The sequence below is a fragment of the Ictalurus punctatus genome, chromosome 6 (genome assembly GCF_001660625.3).
Source record: "Ictalurus punctatus breed USDA103 chromosome 6, Coco_2.0, whole genome shotgun sequence".
NCBI lineage: Eukaryota > Metazoa > Chordata > Actinopteri > Siluriformes > Ictaluridae > Ictalurus > Ictalurus punctatus.
In genome coordinates this window covers 2,005,218-2,028,449 of record NC_030421.2, presented here as the reverse complement: position 1 = coordinate 2,028,449, position 23,232 = coordinate 2,005,218, and the positions used below count along the sequence as shown (strand labels likewise).

The 23,232-nt window shown below is 41.3% G+C and overlaps 1 protein-coding gene across 1 annotated transcript in view; it reads right to left on the bottom strand.

Moving 5' to 3' along the window:
* Positions 1–23,232, bottom strand: part of itgbl1 (integrin, beta-like 1) — a 56,379-nt gene that overhangs the window by 30,020 nt on the left and 3,127 nt on the right. Inside the window, exons 3-7 of the mRNA XM_017469048.3 lie at positions 11,719–11,865; positions 9,234–9,356; positions 6,992–7,132; positions 2,967–3,107; positions 204–350 (exon numbers count right to left, since the gene is read on the bottom strand). Of these exons, the coding sequence (XP_017324537.1) occupies positions 204–350; positions 2,967–3,107; positions 6,992–7,132; positions 9,234–9,356; positions 11,719–11,865 (699 nt within the window). The remainder of the gene's footprint in view (positions 1–203; positions 351–2,966; positions 3,108–6,991; positions 7,133–9,233; positions 9,357–11,718; positions 11,866–23,232) is intronic.

Below are 23,232 nucleotides of genomic sequence, written 5' to 3'. Positions count from 1 at the left end.
ATAATTTCTCAGTACTATTTCCACCCCTGTACTCTTGACGGTAGCACCCCAGTGTCGATGAAAGGTACAGTTTAGAGTAGCACCCTTTTCTGAGAGCATCATGTGACGTAATCGAATTCTCACTGACGTGGCGTGGAAACTGAAGACTAATTTGCAAAAGTATTTTTTTTTTGCTTTAGTAAAACAATCATTTTCAGATGTACCTCTGCCATGACAGGGCAGGTTGGAGGTCCCTCTGCACTTCTTCTGACTGGCTTCCACAGAGAGCGAACAGGAGACAGGATGCTCACATTTCTTGCCTGTCCAGCCCTCTTTGCAGTCACACCTCCCGCAGTGGCACTGTCCGTGACCTACAGAAGCAAAATAAGCTGTGACTCTGCTCTGGAGACAGAGCACAGAAAATCACACTTTGTCCTGTATGTAAGTCTCTATTTGCATAGGAGTGTATGATTTAAAACAACAACAACGACACACAGTGAACGTAATATATCTTCACTCCACGAGTTTGCTCCGCCTTTCCACTGCAAGCAGAACACACAGTCCTGACCGCTGAGTTATGCCTCAATATTAAACACAGATGTGCGTATGTTTTTCTTTCATACCTCATGTCTGTGAGCTCAGGCTAATCCAGCAGGCCCATGTTTACTAAAGGAGGAGTGAGGGAGGGTTGAACGACACATGGAAGGAGTACAGGTCCACCCTTATTGTTTCAGCCAAATCACTATTTCCACCACTGGATTTGACATGCCTGCTATTTCAGGCGATTGCTCCACACACATTATGCTGTAATATCCTTATTCCTTGAGCAAAACAAGTGAAGACTTTACTTATGGATAGAGTTATAGAGTGTTATAGTGTTAATAAGACTACCCGACCCCTGCATAAACCTTTTACCATATACGTTAATCAGTTCTGAAGTTGGGGTAACGTAGCATGAGTTAAGTGACCTGGATTTTTGTCCGGTTGAGTTATGGGACTTTCCAGGCTGATGTGCAGTCGCGCACCATGACTTTATCGCTCAGTGTAGTTTTAATATGTCAGAGTTACATAATTGTGATGAGTTTAGTCTGTCGGGTAAGGGAAATTAGAAAAATCGACAGATGTTCCAACTTCTTAAGGATACTCCACCATGTGCCCTGTACTCAGCACTCAGTGTATAACACTGTGACCTAGTCGAGCTTCTGAAAGTGACAGTATGCGTGTTTTCGTTGGCATCGGGTTCCTTATTTCTGCTTATCAGTTTAGGACAATGCAAAGACATCAGGATGACAGAGTTCCTGTATGTATATTTTCACAGACTCGAAATTAAGCGCTACTCAGACAGGATAGGATTTCCAGCCATATTTCTGTTGAGTAAAATTGCTGGAAAATGTCTGAAGTCTGTAGTAATTATGATCACGTCATTTGGGGTAACCGATACGTATCTGTATAAATCACAGAAAGGGGACTGTCTTATGTATGGGCGGCTGTGGATCAGGTGGTAGAGCGGGTTGTCCACTAATCGTAGGGTTGGCGGTTTGATTCCCGGCCCACGTGACTCCACATCCTGAAGTGTCCTTGGGCGAGACACTGAACCCCAAGTTGTTCCCGAGCTAAGCCCTTGCATGGCAGCTCTGCTACTATTGGTGTGTGTGAATGAGACACACTGTAAAGCACTTTGTAGAACCGCAAAGGTTAAAAAAAGCACGATGTAAGTGCAGACCATTTATTTTTGCAGCCTTCACAAACATTTTTCTGTAGCAATTTTATTATTCATTTCGTGCTGGAAAACTAATGTTGAGAGATCTAAAATGTTTTTGTACTGACTCGGTAACGTAGAAGTCGTAAAATAAAAAATGATAATTATCAGTTCATATCACCTTCATCTCATTTAATACAAAATGATTATTTTGACCTTTACTATAAGTGCTTGTAGGATTTGTGGCTGAGCAAATCACACTCGATTATTAGTAGGTCACATGACCATAATATGGCTGTAGGCTAAACTTGTGCTAGGAAATCAATAACTAATAACCTAAAACCCCTGGTAGTATTGCTTATCTGACTTTTTAAATATTACCTACGTTTTATTGGTCTGCATTTTAAAGGGATAGTTCACCTAAAAATGAAGAATCCATCATCGATTTCTTGCCCTCATGTCGGTCCAGACCCATAACACTTTCATTCATGAAAGCATTCGTATCGCTTCATAAAATCGGGATTAAACCGATACTTCTACGACGTCTTTATGAACATTTTGGAGCTTGAAAGTTTTGTTTACGTGGACTGTAAATGGAGGGACTTTAAATGCAGATCTCCCAGGTTGCATTAAAGACGTTTACATTTGTTTCGGGAAGATGAATGAAAGTCTTCAGGGTTTGAAACGACATGAGGGCGAGTACTCGATGACGGAATTTTCATTTTTGAGTGAACTATCGCTTTGAACTCCGCTAATACTAAACGAATAGTTCGGTTTGGGGATTGATGGGAGATTTTACGGTTTCCTGGAGTGTCTGTGTAGTCATGTATCTTTGGAATCATGTCAGTTTAACTTTAGATAAGCATACATTGCTTGAGATTATTTCTACTGGTTATTTTATAGAAGGTAAAATATGGTGCAGTCTTTCTAGGCGTGTGTGTGGGGAAAAAAATGAGTGACATGACAAATTCGTTAAGATCCTGTGGTAATAACTGAATGGCCCTACCAACTCATCAATCCGAATGGGGCTTTAGAGAAAGTTTGTTATGTTAGTAACGTTTAACATAATCTCAATTATGTGACTCTATCTAACAAACCAGTTGTTAAGCTAAATTGTTAGTCCTGTATTTGTTCTAACATACGTCAGCCTGGAAAATTTCATAGCACAACCATTTACCAGCAAAAATTAACTCGACATCAGATGAATGTACTAACTGTTGTCATTAATCTGACAATTTAAGCAAATGCAATTAAGACATAAAAAAAAACAAAAACATGCATGTTTTACCAGAGCAGAACTCGTCTGAGTATCTGTCATATGTAGCATGGCAGCTCCTCTCGTCACACTCGCATGTGTCTCCATGAATGTCACCCCAGTCCCCTGATGGATCTACATCATAGCAGGTACATTCTCCACATACACATGTCCCTGCCAAGGAAAACGATAGATGGTAGAGCTTTCATCAAGTGTAGTTTCATAAACTTTATAAAACATCTTCAAAGAGAACATGAAACCTAATGGTTAAAAAGCTACAATGTCCCAGTCTCAGTGGGCCCATACTTACAGTCGCCACTCTTAACGTTTCCCTATTAGTGTCGTTATACTGATTACTGAATAGTGCATAATAGATACCAGTAAACATGTTGGCACGAATAACCAAATAACGACAGCCTAACCAGACGAAGAACATTTTTTATATGTAGAGCTGAAAGGAGAGAAGTGGCTTCAGCCAGCTCCAATAAGTTTCGAGAACAGTTTTGCGGAGGAACAGAGTCAGGGGAAACACCTTCTGTTGGATGCGCCCGAGCCAAGCTGCTACACTGCTCAAAATCCCATTTTCTTTCATCTGCTCCAGTGAAGAGAGGGCACACGGATAGCCCTGCCATCTGCCAGCCTCATACTGCTGCTGCCACTGCTCTGACCTGCAATAACCTTACATCCTTTGCTCTTTCTTATTTCATGTTCATTTGCATTGTTCTCTCTATCAAGAGGATCGGTGTATTTTCAGAGAATGACAGTCTGACTATGGGGGCATGGTGGCACAGCGGGGAACACTGCTGCCTCATAGCTGCAGGGTCCATGATTCAATCCTGAGCTTGAGTTGTTGTCTGTGGGGAGTTTTATATAGTCTATTCACATGGGTTTCCTCAAATTAGTAGGTGGAGTGACTTCTCTATATTGTCCCTAGGAGTGAATAAGTGTGAGATACCCCCCACCAAACCCTACCCCCAGTGTTTTTCCTGTTTTGTTGCATTACATCATGAAAATAGCATTTATTTGTTTGTTTGTTTGTTTGTTTGTTTATTTAATGATGGGGGGGGGGGGGGGGGTACCATTTGATTTACACAACATGCCTACCACATTAGAGGTGCAAAAAAAAATTACAGCTGCAAGTGTCTTATGATATGTCTCTATTAGCTTAGCACATCTAGCCACTGGGATTTTTTTTGCCCATTCTTAAAGGCAAAACTATTTCATCTCCTTCAAGGTAGATGGGATGTGTTGGTGTACAGCAATTCTCAATTGGATTGAGGTCTGGGCTTTGACTAAGCCATTCCAAGACATTAAAATATTTCCCTTTAACCCACTCTAATGTAGCTATAGCAGTATGTTTAGGGTCATGGGAGGTGACCCTCCAGCCTAGTCTCAAATTTCATCAGGAATTGCACTGTACATAGTGCCATCCATTTTTCCTGCAATCTTGACCGGCATTCTAGTCCCTGCCAATGAAAAGCATCCCCACAGCACGATGCTGCCACCACCATGCTTCATTCTGGGAATGGTGTTCTTTGGGTAAGGGGAGGTGTTAGGTTTTAATTGATTATAATTTTTTTAAACAAGGTGTTTTTTCATTCCACTTCAACACTCTGGACTATTCTGTTACGTCCATTAGACAAAATCCTAATAAAAATCCATTTTAATCGGAGGTCGTAATGTAACAAAACGGGAAAAACACCAAGGGGGGTTGAATACTTTACCAAGGCACCGTATCAAAACTTCCGTATGTTGACGGTTATACTTTTAATGACTGTTAATTTAATTTCCACTGATAGATTTTTTTAAATGGCAGCTTTTACAGCGTTGGTCCTGAACTGAACCATCTGACTTTAAAACAGAAGGCTGTTGACACTTCAGTTTTCCATTTAATGAAAAGCTATTTCTGGGACCGAGAGGCTGAATGGCTAAATGTAAAAGGGATGCTGGCATTTAACTAGATACCAGCGATCCACTGAGAGCCATCAACTGCAAAGTAGAATAGGTAATTGAAGCCTGGGAATAGAATATTAAATCAGAAGAGGCTGAAGAGTGACAAAGAGCTTAAATTTTGCCCTGGAACAAACAAATGTGGTGATTTTTATTTATTTATTATTTTTTTTAAAGCAAAGCAAACTTGAATCTATTTCAACCGCCTTCAGTCTGTTTAGGTTTCCCACTGTATTTATAATCCCGTGCATCTTTAAGCACGTACATTGTATTGTGCGTTACAGATAAAACTGGACAGCCCAATTCAGTTGCATTTAAATCACATTTTAAAAGTTATTTACACTCTCTGGCCATATTAATAGGAACATCTATACCCCATACACATTCATGCTATTGTCCAATCAGCTAATCATGTGGCAGCAGCGCAATGGATAAAATCATGCAGATACAGGTCATCAACCATCAGAATGGGGAAAGAATGTGATCTCGGTGACTTTGTGGCATGGTTGTTGGTTCGATGTTGGTTCAGTTCTGTTGGTGGACATGCCTTGATTAGAGAGGTCAGAGGAGAATGGCCAGACTGGTTAGAGCTGACAGGTAATCTATAGTCAAATAATAACTCAAATAATAACTCAAATACGCACTCTTTACAACTGTGGTGAGCAGAGGAGAATGCCGAACCTTAAGGTGGATAATAATAATAATAATAATAATAATATATATAGCACCTTTCCAGAGCTCAAAGACGCTTTACAATACAATGACACATAAACAATGAACAATCATGGACAAACCCACAATGTGAAAAACACTGAGCAACCAATCACAGAAAAGAAATAGACAGCGACGACACTGAGAAATGCATTATAACGGATCAGGACAGATAAGACTGAGAAAACAGATCCGTTTTTAACTGGGATTTGAACTCGGACATGGCTGCGATGCTGTGAAGTGTCAGAGGGAGAGAATTCCAGATTTTAGGTGCTACGACACTGAAAGACCTGCCACCCATGGGTGACAGACGAAATCTAGGGACGGAGAGAATTCCGAGCCCAGAGGACCTGAGAGAGCGGGTCGGGTTGTAGTGGAGAAGCAGTGCACTAAGATAGAAAGGTGCCAAATCGTTGGGATACAACAGCAGAAGAACACATTGGGTTCCAGTCCTTTAACTTAAAAACAGGAATCTGAGGCTACAGTGGGCACAGACCCCAAAACTAGACAGTTGAAGATTATAAAATGGTGATGTTTTTAAAAAAAAATAAAATAAATAAATCTTGAAGCAATCGAGAATTACATTTACAGCATTTGGCAGACGCCATTATTCAGAGTGACTTACACATATCTCATTTATATAACTGGACAGTTGATGGTTAAGGGCCTTGCTCAAGGGCCCAACAAACATCTCTTTGCTTGAATCTAACTATTTCAAGCGTCCAGTGATGCTTGGAGTTCTGACAGAGACCGAGGCAGAGAAAGAAGGAGAGAAATTCTCCCTCAGTTACAACACGATTTCACTGATTAGTTAGGCGCTACAGGCACTGCATAAACCTCGCTCATTTTGCAGCATTTTGCAGAAGACTGCTTGTCAGAATCCATTCTCACTTCAGAATCCAGAATAACCCAGAACCAATTAAATATAGAGGCGAAGGGAAAGGTGCACGTGCATTTAGCATTTTCTGCATAATGCGTAAAAGACCTACTTGTTGGTTCTGTCTCAGAGTGCATCATTTCTGAGGAGTGGTGTAGTGCGAGCCCAAACATTTTCACTCATCACAGCAGAGACTAATTACCAAATCATTTACTAGTAATCATTTGCTAGTGATTCTCAGAAAGATTTTCTATCCTTCTCTATCCTATCCCTTATCGTGATTTTCTCCTCCACTCCCAGTACTAGTCTGGGAACAGAGCCAAGAGGGGTCCCATTCTCATCTATACCTGTCACCTAGAGTTATTTATGCAGTAAGAGGCTGGGATGTAGCACTAAGCCAAACACAGCCCATGTGTCTTCTCTCAGGAAAACCCCTCTATTGTACTCCTGCAATAACACGACAGAATCACTGCAATAGCACCTCTATCAACTGGTGCAAAAAGTGCATGAGACAACAAACCTCGGTTACTGCAGATCTTGCCATCTGGAGACGTGCATCTCCGTTTGCTTTCCCATGGGATGATGTCACACTGGAATTCGCATTTATCTCCATGCCAACCAGCCGAGCAGTAACAGTTTCCACAGTAACACATTCCATGGCCTGCAACCAAAGACGACAGGAGAGAGAGAGAGAGAGAGAGAGAGAGAGAGAGAGAGAGAGAGAGAGAGAGAGAGAGAACAAATCACAGCCAGTTGAGTGTCAGAGTTGCATGGCTCTCTAGCATTATCTCGTCACCCCAAAGAATTGCATTGTATGCTTGACAGTCACTGGAATGCGGTTTAAATTCGAGCTCTGTTTTGGTGAAACCTTCAAAGCAGTTGAATGACTGTCTCCTATAAAGCCCCAGTACAAAAACAGAATACCCATTTCCCAAATTAACTCACTGTAGTTAATTGAAGTGGGCCGACTGGGGCTGCAAAGCCTCTGAGAGTATATAAGGTGCCTATCTCTATTAGATATAATTAACCTTGGCAAAACGAAAGCCACTGTCCTTATAACAGCAACTCATATTTCACAACAAATATATATATATACGGTTACTTCTTTAAATTGCATGGACTCTACTTTAGAAAGGAAAAAACAAAACAAAAACAAACACGTTTTTTTCCCCCCATCACGTTATTCATTACGCATTAAAAATCAACGGGGAGGAGAACTACAGCGGCATAGAAAGAAGGGTAATAAACTGCACCGTTGCTTCGCGAGGCTGTGATGGACAAGGACAGGAAACATGTCCAGCACATCACACACGACACTTGAAGTCTCCCAGATGTGCAATGTTAAACACATGACATTAAACAGAACATTAAGATAAATATTACACTCGAGTGCATCACGACAAGGGCGATGTACAGTTTAATAGCGTTTGTTTTTTTTTACCGAGAGTGTTCAGTACCTGACCTTAACCTCATCCTTATGCGCATCTCGTATGTATTATAAACGTGTGATATTATTTTCAACGCACTTCCTGCGACGAATCAGGTTACACGCACGGCAACTGAGTCATTTTAATAAGCCCTGGCAGTGCAATGCAATGCGATATGACAGAGATATGAAGTGCACCTATTCAACTATTCATCTACAGTGGAATCAAAGTTTTATAATGTAATTTACACACGGAATAAAACAATGGGCTGTGTTAGCAACCCACAGTGATTTGCCATCGATTATAATGCATCCATCCATCCATTGTCCATACCGCTTACCCTACACAGGGTCACGGGTAGCCTGGAGCCTAGATAAGGGAACTCGGGCACAAGGCTGGGGACCAACCTGGACGGGGTGCCAAACCATAGCTGGGCACAAGCACACACACACACACACACACACACACACACACATAAAAGACAATTTAGACATGCCAATCAGCCTACAACGCATGCCTTTGGGCTGGGGGAATAAAAACCCCCGACGCACAGGGAGAACATGTAAACTCCACGTACACAAAGTGGAGACGGGATTCAAAACCCCAACCACGGAGGTGCACGGCAAACCCTTACAATGATCACTTTAATATAGTAATGAACAACACCATTTTGTCAATCAGTTATAGTTACATTCAATGTCATGTGTTTCACGTTGTACATCTGGGAGACGAGTTCATTCGTTAACCTGTTTTATAGGAGCTATAAATAATCATTCCTCACACGCCTTTCTTTTTTATTTTCTCTCTCTTGAAGTTAATAAAACAAACAAACAAACAAACAAACAAACAAAAAAAACACCCTACGGCTTATTATATTATAGAGAAACCAGACAGTACTAACTCCTCTGTCCTGAAGACACTCGAGACTCCTTCCATAAATCTTACATAAATATCTCCTAACAGAAAACTTCACTATATCAAGCATTATACCGCTCTCTTTGTTAAACAACAACATCATATATATATATATATATATATATATATATATATATATATATATATATATATATATATATATATATATATATACATATATATATATATATATGTGTGTATATAAGGCTTAGGTTATGTGGAGTGTCTGCCATATAAGTCCATGTGAATTAGTTGTTACTATGGAAACAATAACATAGTGTCAGAACCCTGCTGTTATAGAGAATGAATCAACACCTTCTGATTAGAGAAGTCAACAGCGCTGTGGTGCAGAGCCAGTCTAATTGATTGATGTTAGAGACGTGAAAAGAGAAGTGGACGTGGATGATCAGGGAGACGTACCTCCACAAACCTCCCCCGAATCCTCGTCTAGACACTGGCTGTCGTCACACTCACAGTACTGGCCGCTGATGAGGCCTTTGCCATCGGGATTGCGGCAATTGCAGCTGCCGCAATGACACGTTCCTGTCGGACACACACACACACACACACACACACGCAGCCATCCTTTCAGTACCACTTATCACTCAACACGCAGGTATGCACGCATACAAATAGACATGCACACACTTCACACAAGCCTATAAGCACACGCCTGACTCCTAGCTGCAAATTCATATAAACATAAACACCCCATAGATGCACACACACACACACACACACACACACACACACACACACACACACACACACACACACACACACCCACACACACGCTGGATTGGAACCACATGGAGAGTTCAGCATTAAAACTGCTTTAAAGACTTTGCATAGTGCTACAGAATATTCCGGACTATTCACAGCGGTGGGAACGTTAATGGGAATCAGGTGATGCGGAGATTATCGAGTCAGAGGCAGGTGCAGCAGCAGGGGGCGTGACAGCTGGACCTTCACCCTCAGAAGTCAGGGTTAAAGGTCATGAAGAAGGTTATTATGACTACAGCTGAGTTTATTGGGCTTGTCAGTATGCTGGTATCATGTGCACACCCACAAACATGACATGTACGTATGTTCAAGAACGTTTCCGCATCTACACACACACTGTACTGGTTATAGTATATACAACACTGGCTTCTGAATCCAGGACTTCTTTTGAATGAAACATGAGGGGTCAGTATGTACACATGAGGGGTCAGTGTGTACACATGAGGGGTCAGTGTGTACACATGAGGGGTCAGTATGTACACATGAGGGGTCAGTGTGTACACATGAGGGGTCAGTGTGTACACATGAGGGGTCAGTATGTGCACATGAGGGGTCAGTGTGTACACATGAGGGGTCAGTATGTACACATGAGGGGTCAGTGTGTACACATGAGGGGTCAGTGTGTACACATGAGGGGTCAGTATGTACACATGAGGGGTCAGTGTGTACACATGAGGGGTCAGTATGTACACATGAGGGGTCAGTATGTACACATGAGGGGTCAGTGTGTACACATGAGGGGTCAGTGTGTACACATGAGGGGTCAGTATGTACACATGAGGGGTCAGTGTGTACACATGAGGGGTCAGTGTGTACACATGAGGGGTCATTGTGTACACATGTGGGGGGGGCATTCAAATGCGTACGAATGTTTAACCGTGAAAGTGTCTTTCTGTGCTGTTTTGAAAAGGCAGTATATGAAGCACTGAATCACAAGAAAATTACATTTGTGCATACACGGTGCCAGCGTCATAATTATTGGCACCCTTTAGAAGAATGGGTAAGAACTGTACTGTACAAAAAAAAAAAAAAAAAACCAAAGACATATTGTGGAAAAATATTCACAATGATTCAAATTTTTCCCTTTTAATAACGAGAGACTACTTCCTGTACATTTCCTGTGATAACTTAAAGTCTTTCAGCATTATAGCTTTTTTTTTTTTCTCTCCAAGCAAATGTCAAAATTATCGACACCCTTAAAATATACTTAAATGCGTATCGTGCATACAAGAAAAGGCACATAATGGAGGCATAAAACGTTCTGCAGTAGTTACCAGGAATTGGACCCATGAGCATACTGACCTCCCACACAGTGGTGAGATGCTGAGGCAGGCAAAGAAAAATCCTAAGATGACAGTTTCAGAATTGCAGTGTATTTGATTCTTAGAGTTTCACCAATCATTTTTAGATGTTACTTCCACGATCGCAAGCTGTTCACATGCATTACCTCTCCATTACCTGTCCACTAACTCCTCAATCAGTGTTGCGTTTCGGTCAAGATGAGACCTAATGAAAGCTAATTTATTTAGCCAAAAATGCCATCACGATTTTGGCAGCGAAACTCTGAGAAAAGCCTCTGGTACTCATTGTAAAATATGGAGGTGGCTCATTAATGGTTTGGAGCTGTTTTGAATCCAATTGTCTACAGACTGTTGTGAAAATTGATAGCATTATGAATCCCATTGAGAACATTTTTGCCCAAAACCTGGTTCTTCTGCCAGGAGGTTATGTGGAAACCTAAAAATATAGCTCTTTAAAAGGTCTATAAAAGGTTCTCTGTCTTTATCAAACAGTGCAGGAAGAGACTCTGTGTTGTTTTTCACAAAATATTAACTGCAGAAGTCCCAATACTTTTGAAACAAGTGTTTTTCCTGGGGGGCAAATATTTAAGATAACATTTCATGCACGAATCAATATATTGTATTTAAATGAAAGCGTATAACGTATTCATACAGCGTCGTATAAGATGTTTGGTATCATTTTTTGAAAACTTTCTCATTTTCATGAAGGTTCCTAATAATTCTGCAGCAGAATTCAGCTGGATGTGTTATGCTGTAGAACGTGGAGAGCATCTCAAGGTCAGATTCACAAGCTGTAGGTGTAATATGTCTCTCTCTCTCACCTGCATTGGAGCACACCACTCCCTGAGCGTTGCGGCACAGGTCTTTGCTTTTTCGTTTAGAGAGGTTGCAGTTCTCCTGGTACTGACAGGCTTCTCCAAACCAGTCGTCATCACACTCACACTTACCACAGTCACATGCTCCATGACCTGCAATGACAACACAGAAACACACTTGATAGCTATTGATTATTTCGAATAGAAGGTACGACCGCAAATCCGAAAAAAGTTGGGACAGCATGGAAAAGGAAAAACAAACAAACAAACAAAAAGAGTCGTTTGAAAGAGTCAGTTCCCCCCTGTACTATATTGAAAGCACATTATTTGATGTATAACTTTGGGAATTATTGTATTTTTGATAAATATACACTCATGTCAAATCTGATGACTGCAACACACTCCAAAAAAGTTGGGACAGTCGATTGTTCAGCACTGTGTAAGATCAGCTTGTCTTTTAATAACACTTATTAAGCGTTGGGACGCTGAGTGAAGACTCCAGTTGGTTAAGTTTAGCGAGCGGAATTTCCCCCCGTTCGTCCGTTACGCATTTCTTCAGCTGCGTGATTGTACGGTTCCTTCGTCGCCTTATTTTGCGCTTCATAATGCGCCACACGTTCTCAGTCGGAGACAGGTCAGGACTGCAGAGGCCATGCTCGCACCCGCACTCTCTGTTTACGCGACCATGCGCTTGTAATCCGGGCAGAATGTGGGTTTGGCGTTGTCCTGCTCTGGATGGAAGCGTACGTTGATCCAAAATATCTATTGAAAGGGGTCTAAGAGATTGGAGATTGGAGCTGGGACGCAACTGTGCTTTCCGGTATTTTAGAAATGAACGGTAAGTTAGAGACAGGGTGAAAATTAGAAAGAACAATAAGGTCCAAGTTATATATATATTTTTTAAAGAACTGGAGTCACTGCGGCAGTTTTAAGCGCTAGAGGGAGAGAAGCAGAAGCTAAAAGATCTGTTTATGAAAGGACAGAATGACAGCATTTGAGGAGAAATGTAGGAGAAGGATAAAGGTGGCGAGATGAAGAACTGGATTTCACTATTAAGTCACTGACAGATGAGGGGTTCGTGGGAGTAAAGCTAGACAACTGTTGACAAGAGTGGTCAGGCAGAACATTACAATCCGAGGCCTTGCCTATAAAGCACTGACAGACAGGATTCAACTTTTCCTGGAAGTAATTCAGAAAAGACCAACAAAGCTCTTCAGATGCTCTTCAGAACATCATGAGCTGAAGGTCGGGTTAGCTTATTGATTGTGCCAGACAAAACCTTAAGCCTATTGCTTTCTTTATTGATCATTGTGGGAACATAGTTAGCATTCAGGGCGGTTTTGTATGTGTTGAGGGGATCAGTGAGAGCTAGCTGGTAAACACTAAGACCAGTTTTCCTACAGAGCCGCTCGAGCCGTCTACCAATGACTTTTAAGATCCGGAGCTCGGGTGTATTCCAGGGGGAAGTGTGGAAGCAGAGGACAGGCGTAGTCTTCATAGGAGCGTGATGAAGCTAAATATCAGAAATAACAGACTGGTATTTTGAGAGTATCATTGCGGCATCGACAGATTTAAGGTCCCGATAGGATGTCATAGTGTTACTGCATTTCTTTTGAGCAGGTAGACTACATTCAATGAGCTTATGATCAGAGATGCCGGTGTCAAAAGAGGAGATTGATGCAATATCAAACCCGGAAGTACAGATTAAATCAAGAGTGTGACCGTGAACGTGAGTAGAAAGAGTCACGTGTTGAGCGGCAGCCAGACGCGCACAGAGTTCTCGCACCGGAAGTGATCTCTTGAAGGACTAGGCCTTGTTTTTGGAGGCTCCTTATACACAATGATTAGACGACCGCCTCACCTGTTTCACATCACCTTCTTATTTCAACTCGTCACATCGCCATTAGTCCTAAGCTGCCCCCGTAACATCTTTTTTTGGAACGTTCTGCATGCATCGATTTCAAAATCAACGTTGGTCATATGTAATTAAACGTTGTTTAAATACAAGTCAAAGTACATGTACAAACCGCCTCGTCTTCAACCAGAACAAAAGGACGCATGTCACACCCTCTTCGTCTCCCTCCACTGGCTTCCTGTATCCGCCCGGATCAAATTCTCACGTACAAGACCTTGTCTGGAACAGCGCCCCCTACCTCAACTCTCTCCTGAAGGCTTACGCTCCCTCACGCGATCTGCGATCGGTTAACGACCGACGCTTAGTAGTGCCTACTCAGTGTGACTCAAGATCCCTTTCCAGAACCTTCACACTGACTGTCCCTCAGAGGTGGAACGAACTTCCGACCTCAATCCGCACCGCAGAATCTCCCACCATCTTCAAAAAACAGCTAAACACCCACCTCTTCCGTGAGCACCTAACTAACCCCTAAAACACCAACCCCCACATTATTTGCAAACAAACCCCCCCCCAAAAAAACCTACCCTGGCTCTTACACCTCCACTCTGCGCACTTTGCTTCTCTAGAACTCGATTATAGATCTTGTACGGTAGCACGACTAGTTTTGTTCCCCGCTCGATATATCGCTTTGCTCGTATTTCCTCATCTGTCGCTTTGGATAAAAGCGACAAATGTACCGTTACAGATCGCTGTGGATAAACAGGCTCGACGTTCTCTGTTTTCTTTTTAAAATATTGCGCCATTGTACATTGAATGTGTAAAGCATATAAATACGTGTTCAGTATATCACGATATAAGCGATCCCTTCTCACAGTGTCAGATCAGATAAACATGACTAACCTCACGTCACACACATTACTGACTGACTGACTCTCAAACTGAAGGCTGATGATAAAAATCCGATCAAAAACAGATCAGATCACTCTTCACGATGAATATGTTTCAGAGGATATTCTGGGATTCTTTCTAGCCGAAGCATTACCGGTGTTTTTCACTATTTTTCTTTCCTTTTGTGTGCCTTTACTGTGTGGTCGGTAGATTGTGTCATGAATTATGCAAACACGTAATGAAAAGGAATGCCTCCCGAAATGCATCTCTTCACACGCCATTTTCAAATTATTCCAAGGTGAAGACGAAAATGGATCGACTCAGAGCCTCAGGGACGCTTTAACGGGGAGCTCAGGTTAAGCCAGGCTGCCTCTGTTCCTGTGAATCCCGCGCGCTTGTGTAACTATACAACAAGGGCCATGCTAATGCGCTTTGATGCCGCTGATAGCATGAAACACATTAATGAAAGAAAAAAAAGAAAAGAAAAGTCTTTATTCCCACATAATCAAAAGCCCTCCTGCAATCACACACTCGTCTCCGTAGGTTTAGCGTCCATAATGCAACTTGACACTGCTGCTCAAGGGCAGAACGCATCATCTCTGCTCTCGCGCTTCGCAAACCCTGTTCGCCCTGCTGAAAAGAAACGGGGGGGGGGGGGGGGGGGGGGGATCATGGGTTCTATTGATTCCTGTTGCTTTAGTAGCCATTATTGCTAATGGTTAATAATGGTATTTCAGGACTTTATTTTTTATACGAGGTTATAACATAATGGATGGTTTAACAGGTGATTGTAGACATGTTTGATGTTTTTTTTTAGGAGCTCGGTCGTCTCTGATGACGACCTTGTGTTAATAGTCGGTGGTTTAGTGGTGATTCACTGGTCCTAATGGACTTCAGTGACATTCACATCTGTAATGATGCAGCACTACAGGCTGTCAGTACAGTCAATTACACACTGAATACAATCTGCATCTATGACTGAATAAAATAAACGAGTGGACACTTGGCATGATTTATGTGTGAATGCATGGCTGAGGATGATATACTGTACAGTATGTTGGCTTAATTTAATATTTTGAAATATGTATATCTATCTATCTATATCTATATCTATATATATCCATCCATCCACACATCTTACTCCTTTTTACGGTCACGGGGAACCTGGAGTCTATCCCAGGGAGCACCGGGCACGAGGCGGGGTACACCCTGGACAGGGTGCCAGTCCATCGCAGGGCACAATCACATACACACTCACACACCCATTCATACACTACGGACACTTTAGACACACCAATCAGCCTTATATATATATATATATATATATATATATATATATATATATATATATATATATGCCAGAATGGATGCAATTTTAGATTAAACAATGATGGTTATTGATTATTAGAGATGATGCTGATCCAATAACCAGGATCAGTACCAGGCCGATACTATACATATAAAAATAAGGTGAATCTGATTTTGGGAATAAAATGAATGAATTAGATCTGATCCTGTAACAAATATTAAAATAGTATATTTTTTTGTTAGTATTGACTTTATTATATTTAAACTTGATACTTTATTATATTTGTAAGTGCCTTTTGTGCGTTTGAGATTGTTTGAGAAAAAGCTGCAGTTTTGTACGACGTGTTTTTAGCCATGTATTCTTTCCTGTTATTTTATTTATTTATTTATTTATTTTACATAAAATGCAACTGTTTACTTCAGGTAAAAATAAAACGAAACTTTTTTTTTTAAAAGCTTACGGAATGGGTATCGGTACTGGCCGATACTCAAGGTTTCGGTATCAGTTGGACATCAGTAATGGTCAAGAAAAAGTAGAATCATTCCATCTATGAATGATAACGGAAAATGATTGGCTAAAGGAGAAGTTAAAACGCTGAAGAGATTATAAGCATTAGAAAGAATTGAATCTCACAGGAGATGTTTTATAAGTCCCTATTCTAGAATAAAACTAAAGAGCCCCATTAAAAGCTAATGGGAAAGCTGTAATGGGAACGAGTAGATCCTAGTATGGAAGAACTTCATATTAAGAACCCTTAGAACTTGATGGGAAATATGTTCAAACCGTTACATGGAAAAAATGTTTCATGCAAGCATTAGGGAGTGATCCTGTTAGGAAGCAACAATTTCAATAATACTAATACGTCAAATATTTATATTTTCAGCAGTGGAACATATGACTAGTTCTCTTTGTTGCGTGTTTACCGTAAATTGTGAAGAATTTCACATCTCACATGTGTGTCATAACAACTCAACAAATCTCCAGAAAAATACACTGTTTACAGCATTTATATTCAGCAAAAATAAATAAATAAATAAAAAAAGAAAAGTTCCCTTTTTCAGGAGACTGTATTTTAAAGATTTTGTAAAATCCGCATAGTCTTCACAGATCTTTATCGGAAAGGGTTTAAAGGAGGTTTTTCACGCTTGTTCAATGAACCGTAAACAATTATTGCACGTGCAGCTGTGGAACAGTCCTTAAGACACGAACAGTTTACAGGCGCCCGGTGATTAAGGTCACAGTTACAATAAGTTCGGACACTAAAGAGACCTTTGTACTGACTCTGAAAAACACCAGGAGAAAGATGTCTAGGGTTCCTGCTCTCCTGCGTGAACATGCCATAGACCTGCTGCAGGGAGGCGTGAGGACTGCAGACGTGTCCAGAGCAATAAACTGTAATGTCTGTAATGTAAGACGTCTGAGACGGTGCTACAGGGAGACAGGAAGGACAGCTGATCGTCCTCGCAGTGGAAAATTACATGTAGGCGTGTGTGTGTCCCCCAGACGTGATGGAGAACTTGTAAATGCCTTGGTGGAAGAGTGGAGGAACATCTCACAGCAAGAACTGACCAATCTGGTGCAGTCCATGAGGATGAGATGCTCTGTAGTACTTAAAGCGCTTAAAGACACCACGTACTGACTGTTCCTTCTGATATCCGCCTCCACTTTGCAGCTGAATGTGAGAGGACGTTTCATTCTTTCTTTTTTTGTTTTGTTTTGCTGAGTTTACATTACGAATTGCAGCTCCTTGTCTGTAGCCGAAGCATATAGAGCATCTTCAATCACTTGGCACTCTAATCCATCAGATAAATTTGACGTCCTTTTAAATGCCCATCCATCAGTCAGTAACAATAGTCAAGTTCTCATTACTGGAGTGCCCTAGCGCCTTCTCGCAATCATTCAGTGCTTTAGAGCTAATCTTGTATTCTGAAAAATACAATATAAAATAGAGGAATCATGCGTCTTCTGCTTCAAACACACCACTGCTGGAGATGTTTGAGTGACGGGTGTAAAAAAAAAAAAAAAAAAAATCTGTAATCTCTTCTGGGAATTGGAAGCAAAACACATTTACATATAAAGAAAGACCTAGGGACATAAAAAGATAAAGATCATTGGAATTATAATTGCCATACCATGGTGCTGTTGAATTCTTGATCCTGATTGGCCAGAAGTTGCTGTGGTACATACAAGGGAAATACAAGACTTTGGGATGTTCCTATAAGGGGGGGGGGGGGGGGGGGGGGTGTACGGTGGCTTAGTGGTTAGCATGTTTGCCAGTGTTAGGGGTGCGAATCCTGCCTCCGCCCTGTGTCCATGGCGTTCGAGGTACTCCTCCATCAGTCCAAATACATACGGCTGATTGGCATTTCCAAACTGTCCATAGTGAGTGAATGCGTGTGCGATTGTGCTCTGCGATTTGTTGGCACCGCCCCTCCCCCCACCCCCCCATCGCCTTGTACCCTGAGATCCCGGGGATTGGCTCCAGGCTCCCTGCGATCCTGTCTAAGTTAAGCGGCCCAGAAAATGGATTGATGTTCCTACTGTATAGCAGCATTTCCCCGTGTGTTTTATTCCTGACTCACTCAAGCTTTACAAACTGGAAGAAAAAAAAAAAAAAAAAAAAAACCCCACTATTGAAATTTTAGTTTATTATAACACTGCTTAGTAAGTGTGATTACTGATAATTATTGAGCATTTCATTTCACTCAGGAAAGAGAACATTTCAGTCATCGTGGCCCACACAAGGCCTGGGGTTTAACATCTTTTCTGTTCAAATTTTTACTCCTACTTTCATCACACACACTCTCAGGCATCATTCATGCCAAGTACTGAGCCTACCAGCGTAGCCAATCGCCTAGACATATTAATTGTCACCCACTCAGTGCTAGGAGGAAGAGTGTGGGCCTGACTGTCCGCCGCGTCCACACGCCCGGGCCGCAGGAGCTGTAATTTATCTAGTATCCCCCAGGAGCTTGGCGTGTCTGAGAGTCGTCCGTGTAGGCTTAGACAGCAGCACAACGCCCCTGAACCGGATGACTCATCCAGACCAGCTGAGAACAGTATTTATAGGATATGCATCCTCATCACACAAATTGCAGATCAGTGATTCATCTTAGGTGCTAATGGCCATTCTCCTCGATAGCTGCCGGACTTGTTTAAGTGAGCGGAAATGAAACGAAGGCTTCACTGGTATTCGATATGCGCGCCGATGTAGAAAATATTAACGCAAACTGCACAACAAGAAAACAATACGTTGTATAATAATAGATTGTATAATCTGAGTCTATATGGGGATTTCTGTTTTAGCGCAGGATAAAAAAATGGTTTATCTATGGGCATGCTAGTGTTCTGTACCGGTTCTTGTCACATCTGGATTCTGTCTAGCCAACACCACTCCTCATCCCGAACCGAATCGAGCACAGATATTGTACCACCCACACACACACACACACACACACACTACCCTGATTTGTAACACACTGTTTCCTGGTGTTGTTCTTTTTAGTCAAATAAATAAATAAATAAATAAATAAATAAATAAATAAATAAAATCTAGTTCGCTTTTACATCCACCTGCCTGGAACTGTAAAAGTTCTCCAGTCTCAGTCATTTCCATCACACAAACATCTGCAGCAGAACCGGTGAGCAGGATATCAGGCACAAGTCTGGTCGGCAAAGCCGATGAAAAAAGCAGAAATGAAACATCCACATATAACAGATGAACTACAGGGATAGGGTTTCATGGCGTGTTCTGAACTGAATCTAGATACGATCTTAATGCTATCAAATGATACCCAGATGTTAATATATCTGATATATTCAGATTTGCCAGACTTCAGACACAGCGATTATGCTCCTGATTATGTCTGTGATGTAAAATAGATCCTGCTGACGATCCTCCTCGGAAAACACGATCAAACGCGAAACAATTTTCTATATCGTTGATATGAATGTGCTATCCGTTCTTAATTACAGCCAATGAGAATGACATACATGTCTTACGGTGTTAGCTAGTATTATGTTTTATTGGTATTTTCTTTATTAACGTGCGATGTCCGTTTCTGGCTTGTTAATTAGCCCAAATTTTTTTTTAAATAAACACAATCGAGAAATGCTGTAAATTTGTCCGTTCTTTGATGAATGTTGGTTTAACTGCGATTATAAAACCAGGTGAATTTCAGCCAGGTAATTATTCTGCTCTTGTTCTACTCGTGTTCGGTGTTACGAAGCGTGAAATGATTGCACATAGGAGCTGTGCTGGGTTGTGAGCGAGAGGGAGACACCTGTCTGGGGTAATAACTCAGCTTAGCTCAACAGGACCTAAGCCAAAGCTCACACTGCTAATGAGGGGAGTCAGAGATTCTCATGTCTACTGTGAGATCACATCGCGTTTCACGTTTAGACTCAACACGGAATTGATTACTGTTCAACACTATCACACAGCCATAGATGAAAATTGGACCCGGGAAAGATATAAACCTTTATTTATTTATTTATATATTTTTTTAAAACCTCATTGTATTTGACAAAAATTCCCACGTATTCATGCTGCACTCTTATTTTTTTTATTTTTTTTTTTGTCTCTGTTGTTTCCTTGGTTTGATTACCCTAATGTGTTCAGCTGTTTTGTGTTAAGTCCTTAATTAGCTTGACTATTTTACACCCCGTGTTTTTTTTTTTTTTTTTGTCCTTTTGCAAAGTCATGTCTATGTAAGTGTTTGTTTCTTTACAGGACACATGCTTCCTGTTACTGTTTATCCCGTATTGTTTGTTGTTTTGTTATTTTTTATTAATTTTTTTTGCTCTGAACTGTTCCTGTTATCGCATTTGATTATGGATTATCCCTGTTTGGCTTCAGTACACCAATCTTGGCTATGAAAATTTATTATGATTTTTAAAATAAAAAAACAATTAAAAATACTTAATTCAGTGCACGCTGCGTTTACGCACTCACATCCTGCCCTAATTAAGCACACGTTATAATATGTTTCAAAAAGTGTTTCTGTCTTTTCTCTAAGTTGCTGGTTTCGCCCCAGTCCAACATATTTACCTCAGCATGTACACATTGCTCGGCCTCCGCTCCGGCTGAGATACGATACACCCACCTTCCATCAACACGGCCATTAGCATGTAGCCACCAAGTGCTTGTTTTTATTACATAGTAATACAGTGTGCTTAATGAACACTTAAGCGTGAGGGTGAGTCAAATAAAAACACCCCCCACCCCCATTAGTCAATTTTGACTTCTGCAACTGTAAAGTTAAATTAAATTTTCAATTTTGACTCACCTTCATATCTAAAAAAAACCAAAAAAGTAGGGAGACATAAATGTTAACGCTAACATGGAGGAGAACGAGAAACTCTTTTGATGCCAATTATACAACAACGCAACATTCTGAATTCTTAATTGAAAGCATTTAAAGCGTGTCAGATTTAGTCGAGTACTCACTTTGTAGTACTCTATCATTATCATTAAGAGCAGCAAATAGGTTCCAGGGTATACTTTACAGATCAAACCCCTGCTGCCAGCCGCCACTTTCATTCAATTTCAAAGTTTCCTCGCACTTCTGACGCCTCCCGAAGCTGGCCTTGAAGTTGCAGCCAGATGTTTCGTAATAAATATTGTTCACCTGACTGCTAACAGAGCATTCCTGAGTAGGAACTATTGAACTCCAGGCTTTAAGTGAAACACAAACAAACACCAAAAGCCTGACAGAACTTAGACAGGAGCGGAAGATATCAAATATTCCTGCGGTGTGACGTTCTGAAATACGCACGAGACCACTTTAAGGTCAAATACATCATGCGTCCATTGCCAAAGATACGGATCTAATATCTTTGAACATGCCAAATGAGAAAATACGCAAGTAGAATGTAAAACTGATGTTGATCTCGCTGTTCAAAGGTTTAATGACATCTAACGTGATGCCTGGGGTAAATACAGCCCCGTAGGTGACAGTATTGTGGGCGGAACAAGCAATGTGTTATACATCAGAGCTAGCTCTGGGTCAAACGGCACATGAGGGAGAGAGAGAGAGAGAGAGAGAGAGAGAGAGTGAGAAAAGAAACTACAACAAGCTGAGCAGATGGAAAAGTTCTGCACATAGGAATGCTTAGAGCCAGAAGTAGTCGAGTCTCCATCAAACCCAGTAAACTACTGCAGGGACGGGGATGGGGGGGGGGGGGGGGGGGGGGGACTGCCACGTTGAACGTCTCCGTAATAAAGCAAGAACAGATTCAAAGCAAAATTAGGTCATGTAAAAGGGAATACAACGCAGTTGATGCATTTCCCAGCCTGCTTCCTCACTTCTGATTTAACTTGATTGTTATTACACGATGCAAAAGCACAAAATGAAACGCAGATTTCATGCGCGTCACACACATTCTATATATAGTGGCAAGATTATACTCCAAATTGCATGAATTAATCATTAAAACATCTTATTACATGCCCAACTAAATTCGACCAGTAACAAAAATTTCATCCAAACATGTATGAAGGCTTAGTAGCAAGGTCTGGAGATGTTTCTTACCAGTAACTGACTAGTAATTATATACTATACGGGGTCTTGAATAAGTGTCTCTCATACTGTATAGTTCCACTGATAACATGCCTCCACCTGGTATGATTTCCCAGGATTTCCCAGCATTTAGATGTTTGAGTCTATATTACTATTCTCAGGCACAAAAGCGGTAGAACGACATTGAAATGCCACGTGACGGAGCCTAGGCGTTTAATTAGCTAATGGCAGCCATCTGCTTTCGAAAACTGTGACGTCAAGTGTTTTGCCCGAAATGCTAGCGATTAGGCTTGACCTCCACTGTAAGTCCTGATCCATATGTGGAGTCCGTTTGCAGTTTGCCCAACTGTGAACGAAACCTTATTACCAGCCAGGCACCCGGCCTCGGCTTCCAGGCCCGGGTGAAGCTAATGAGCTCTTCGCCGTCTCACAACCTGTCTTCACAAATAAATCACTCTTTCCATCTGCACACATCTCCATTAATGTTCCCTAGCATCGCTACTGTTCCACAGACTGAACTGTAGGAGGAACAAAAAAGGCTGGAGTGTTTTTCTCGCTGATAAGCTGTCAAGTGAGCTGCTTTTTTAAGGGCACAAAACAACAAAAACAGACATTTATAGCGAAGAATCGCCTAATCAGGGTCGCCCGGATGCGGTTGTTTTGTTTCGGGAATTTAGACGACCGTGATGACAGGCTAACACAGTGAGAGTACAATGATTTAAAGACTACGAGTGATAAATAAATGCTCAGTTCCAGACTAATAAATCTGGCCATTTTAGAAGTCATCTATTATTAATAAATGAAATCGAAAATATCTCTCGGCAATTAAGCTTCGTTACAATACGTACGCTGTAAAACCGGATGAGTTCATTTAACTCCAAAAATTTGAGGGAACTAATTACCTCAGACATTTTTAAGTTGATAAATCGATTTCTTTAAGCTGAATG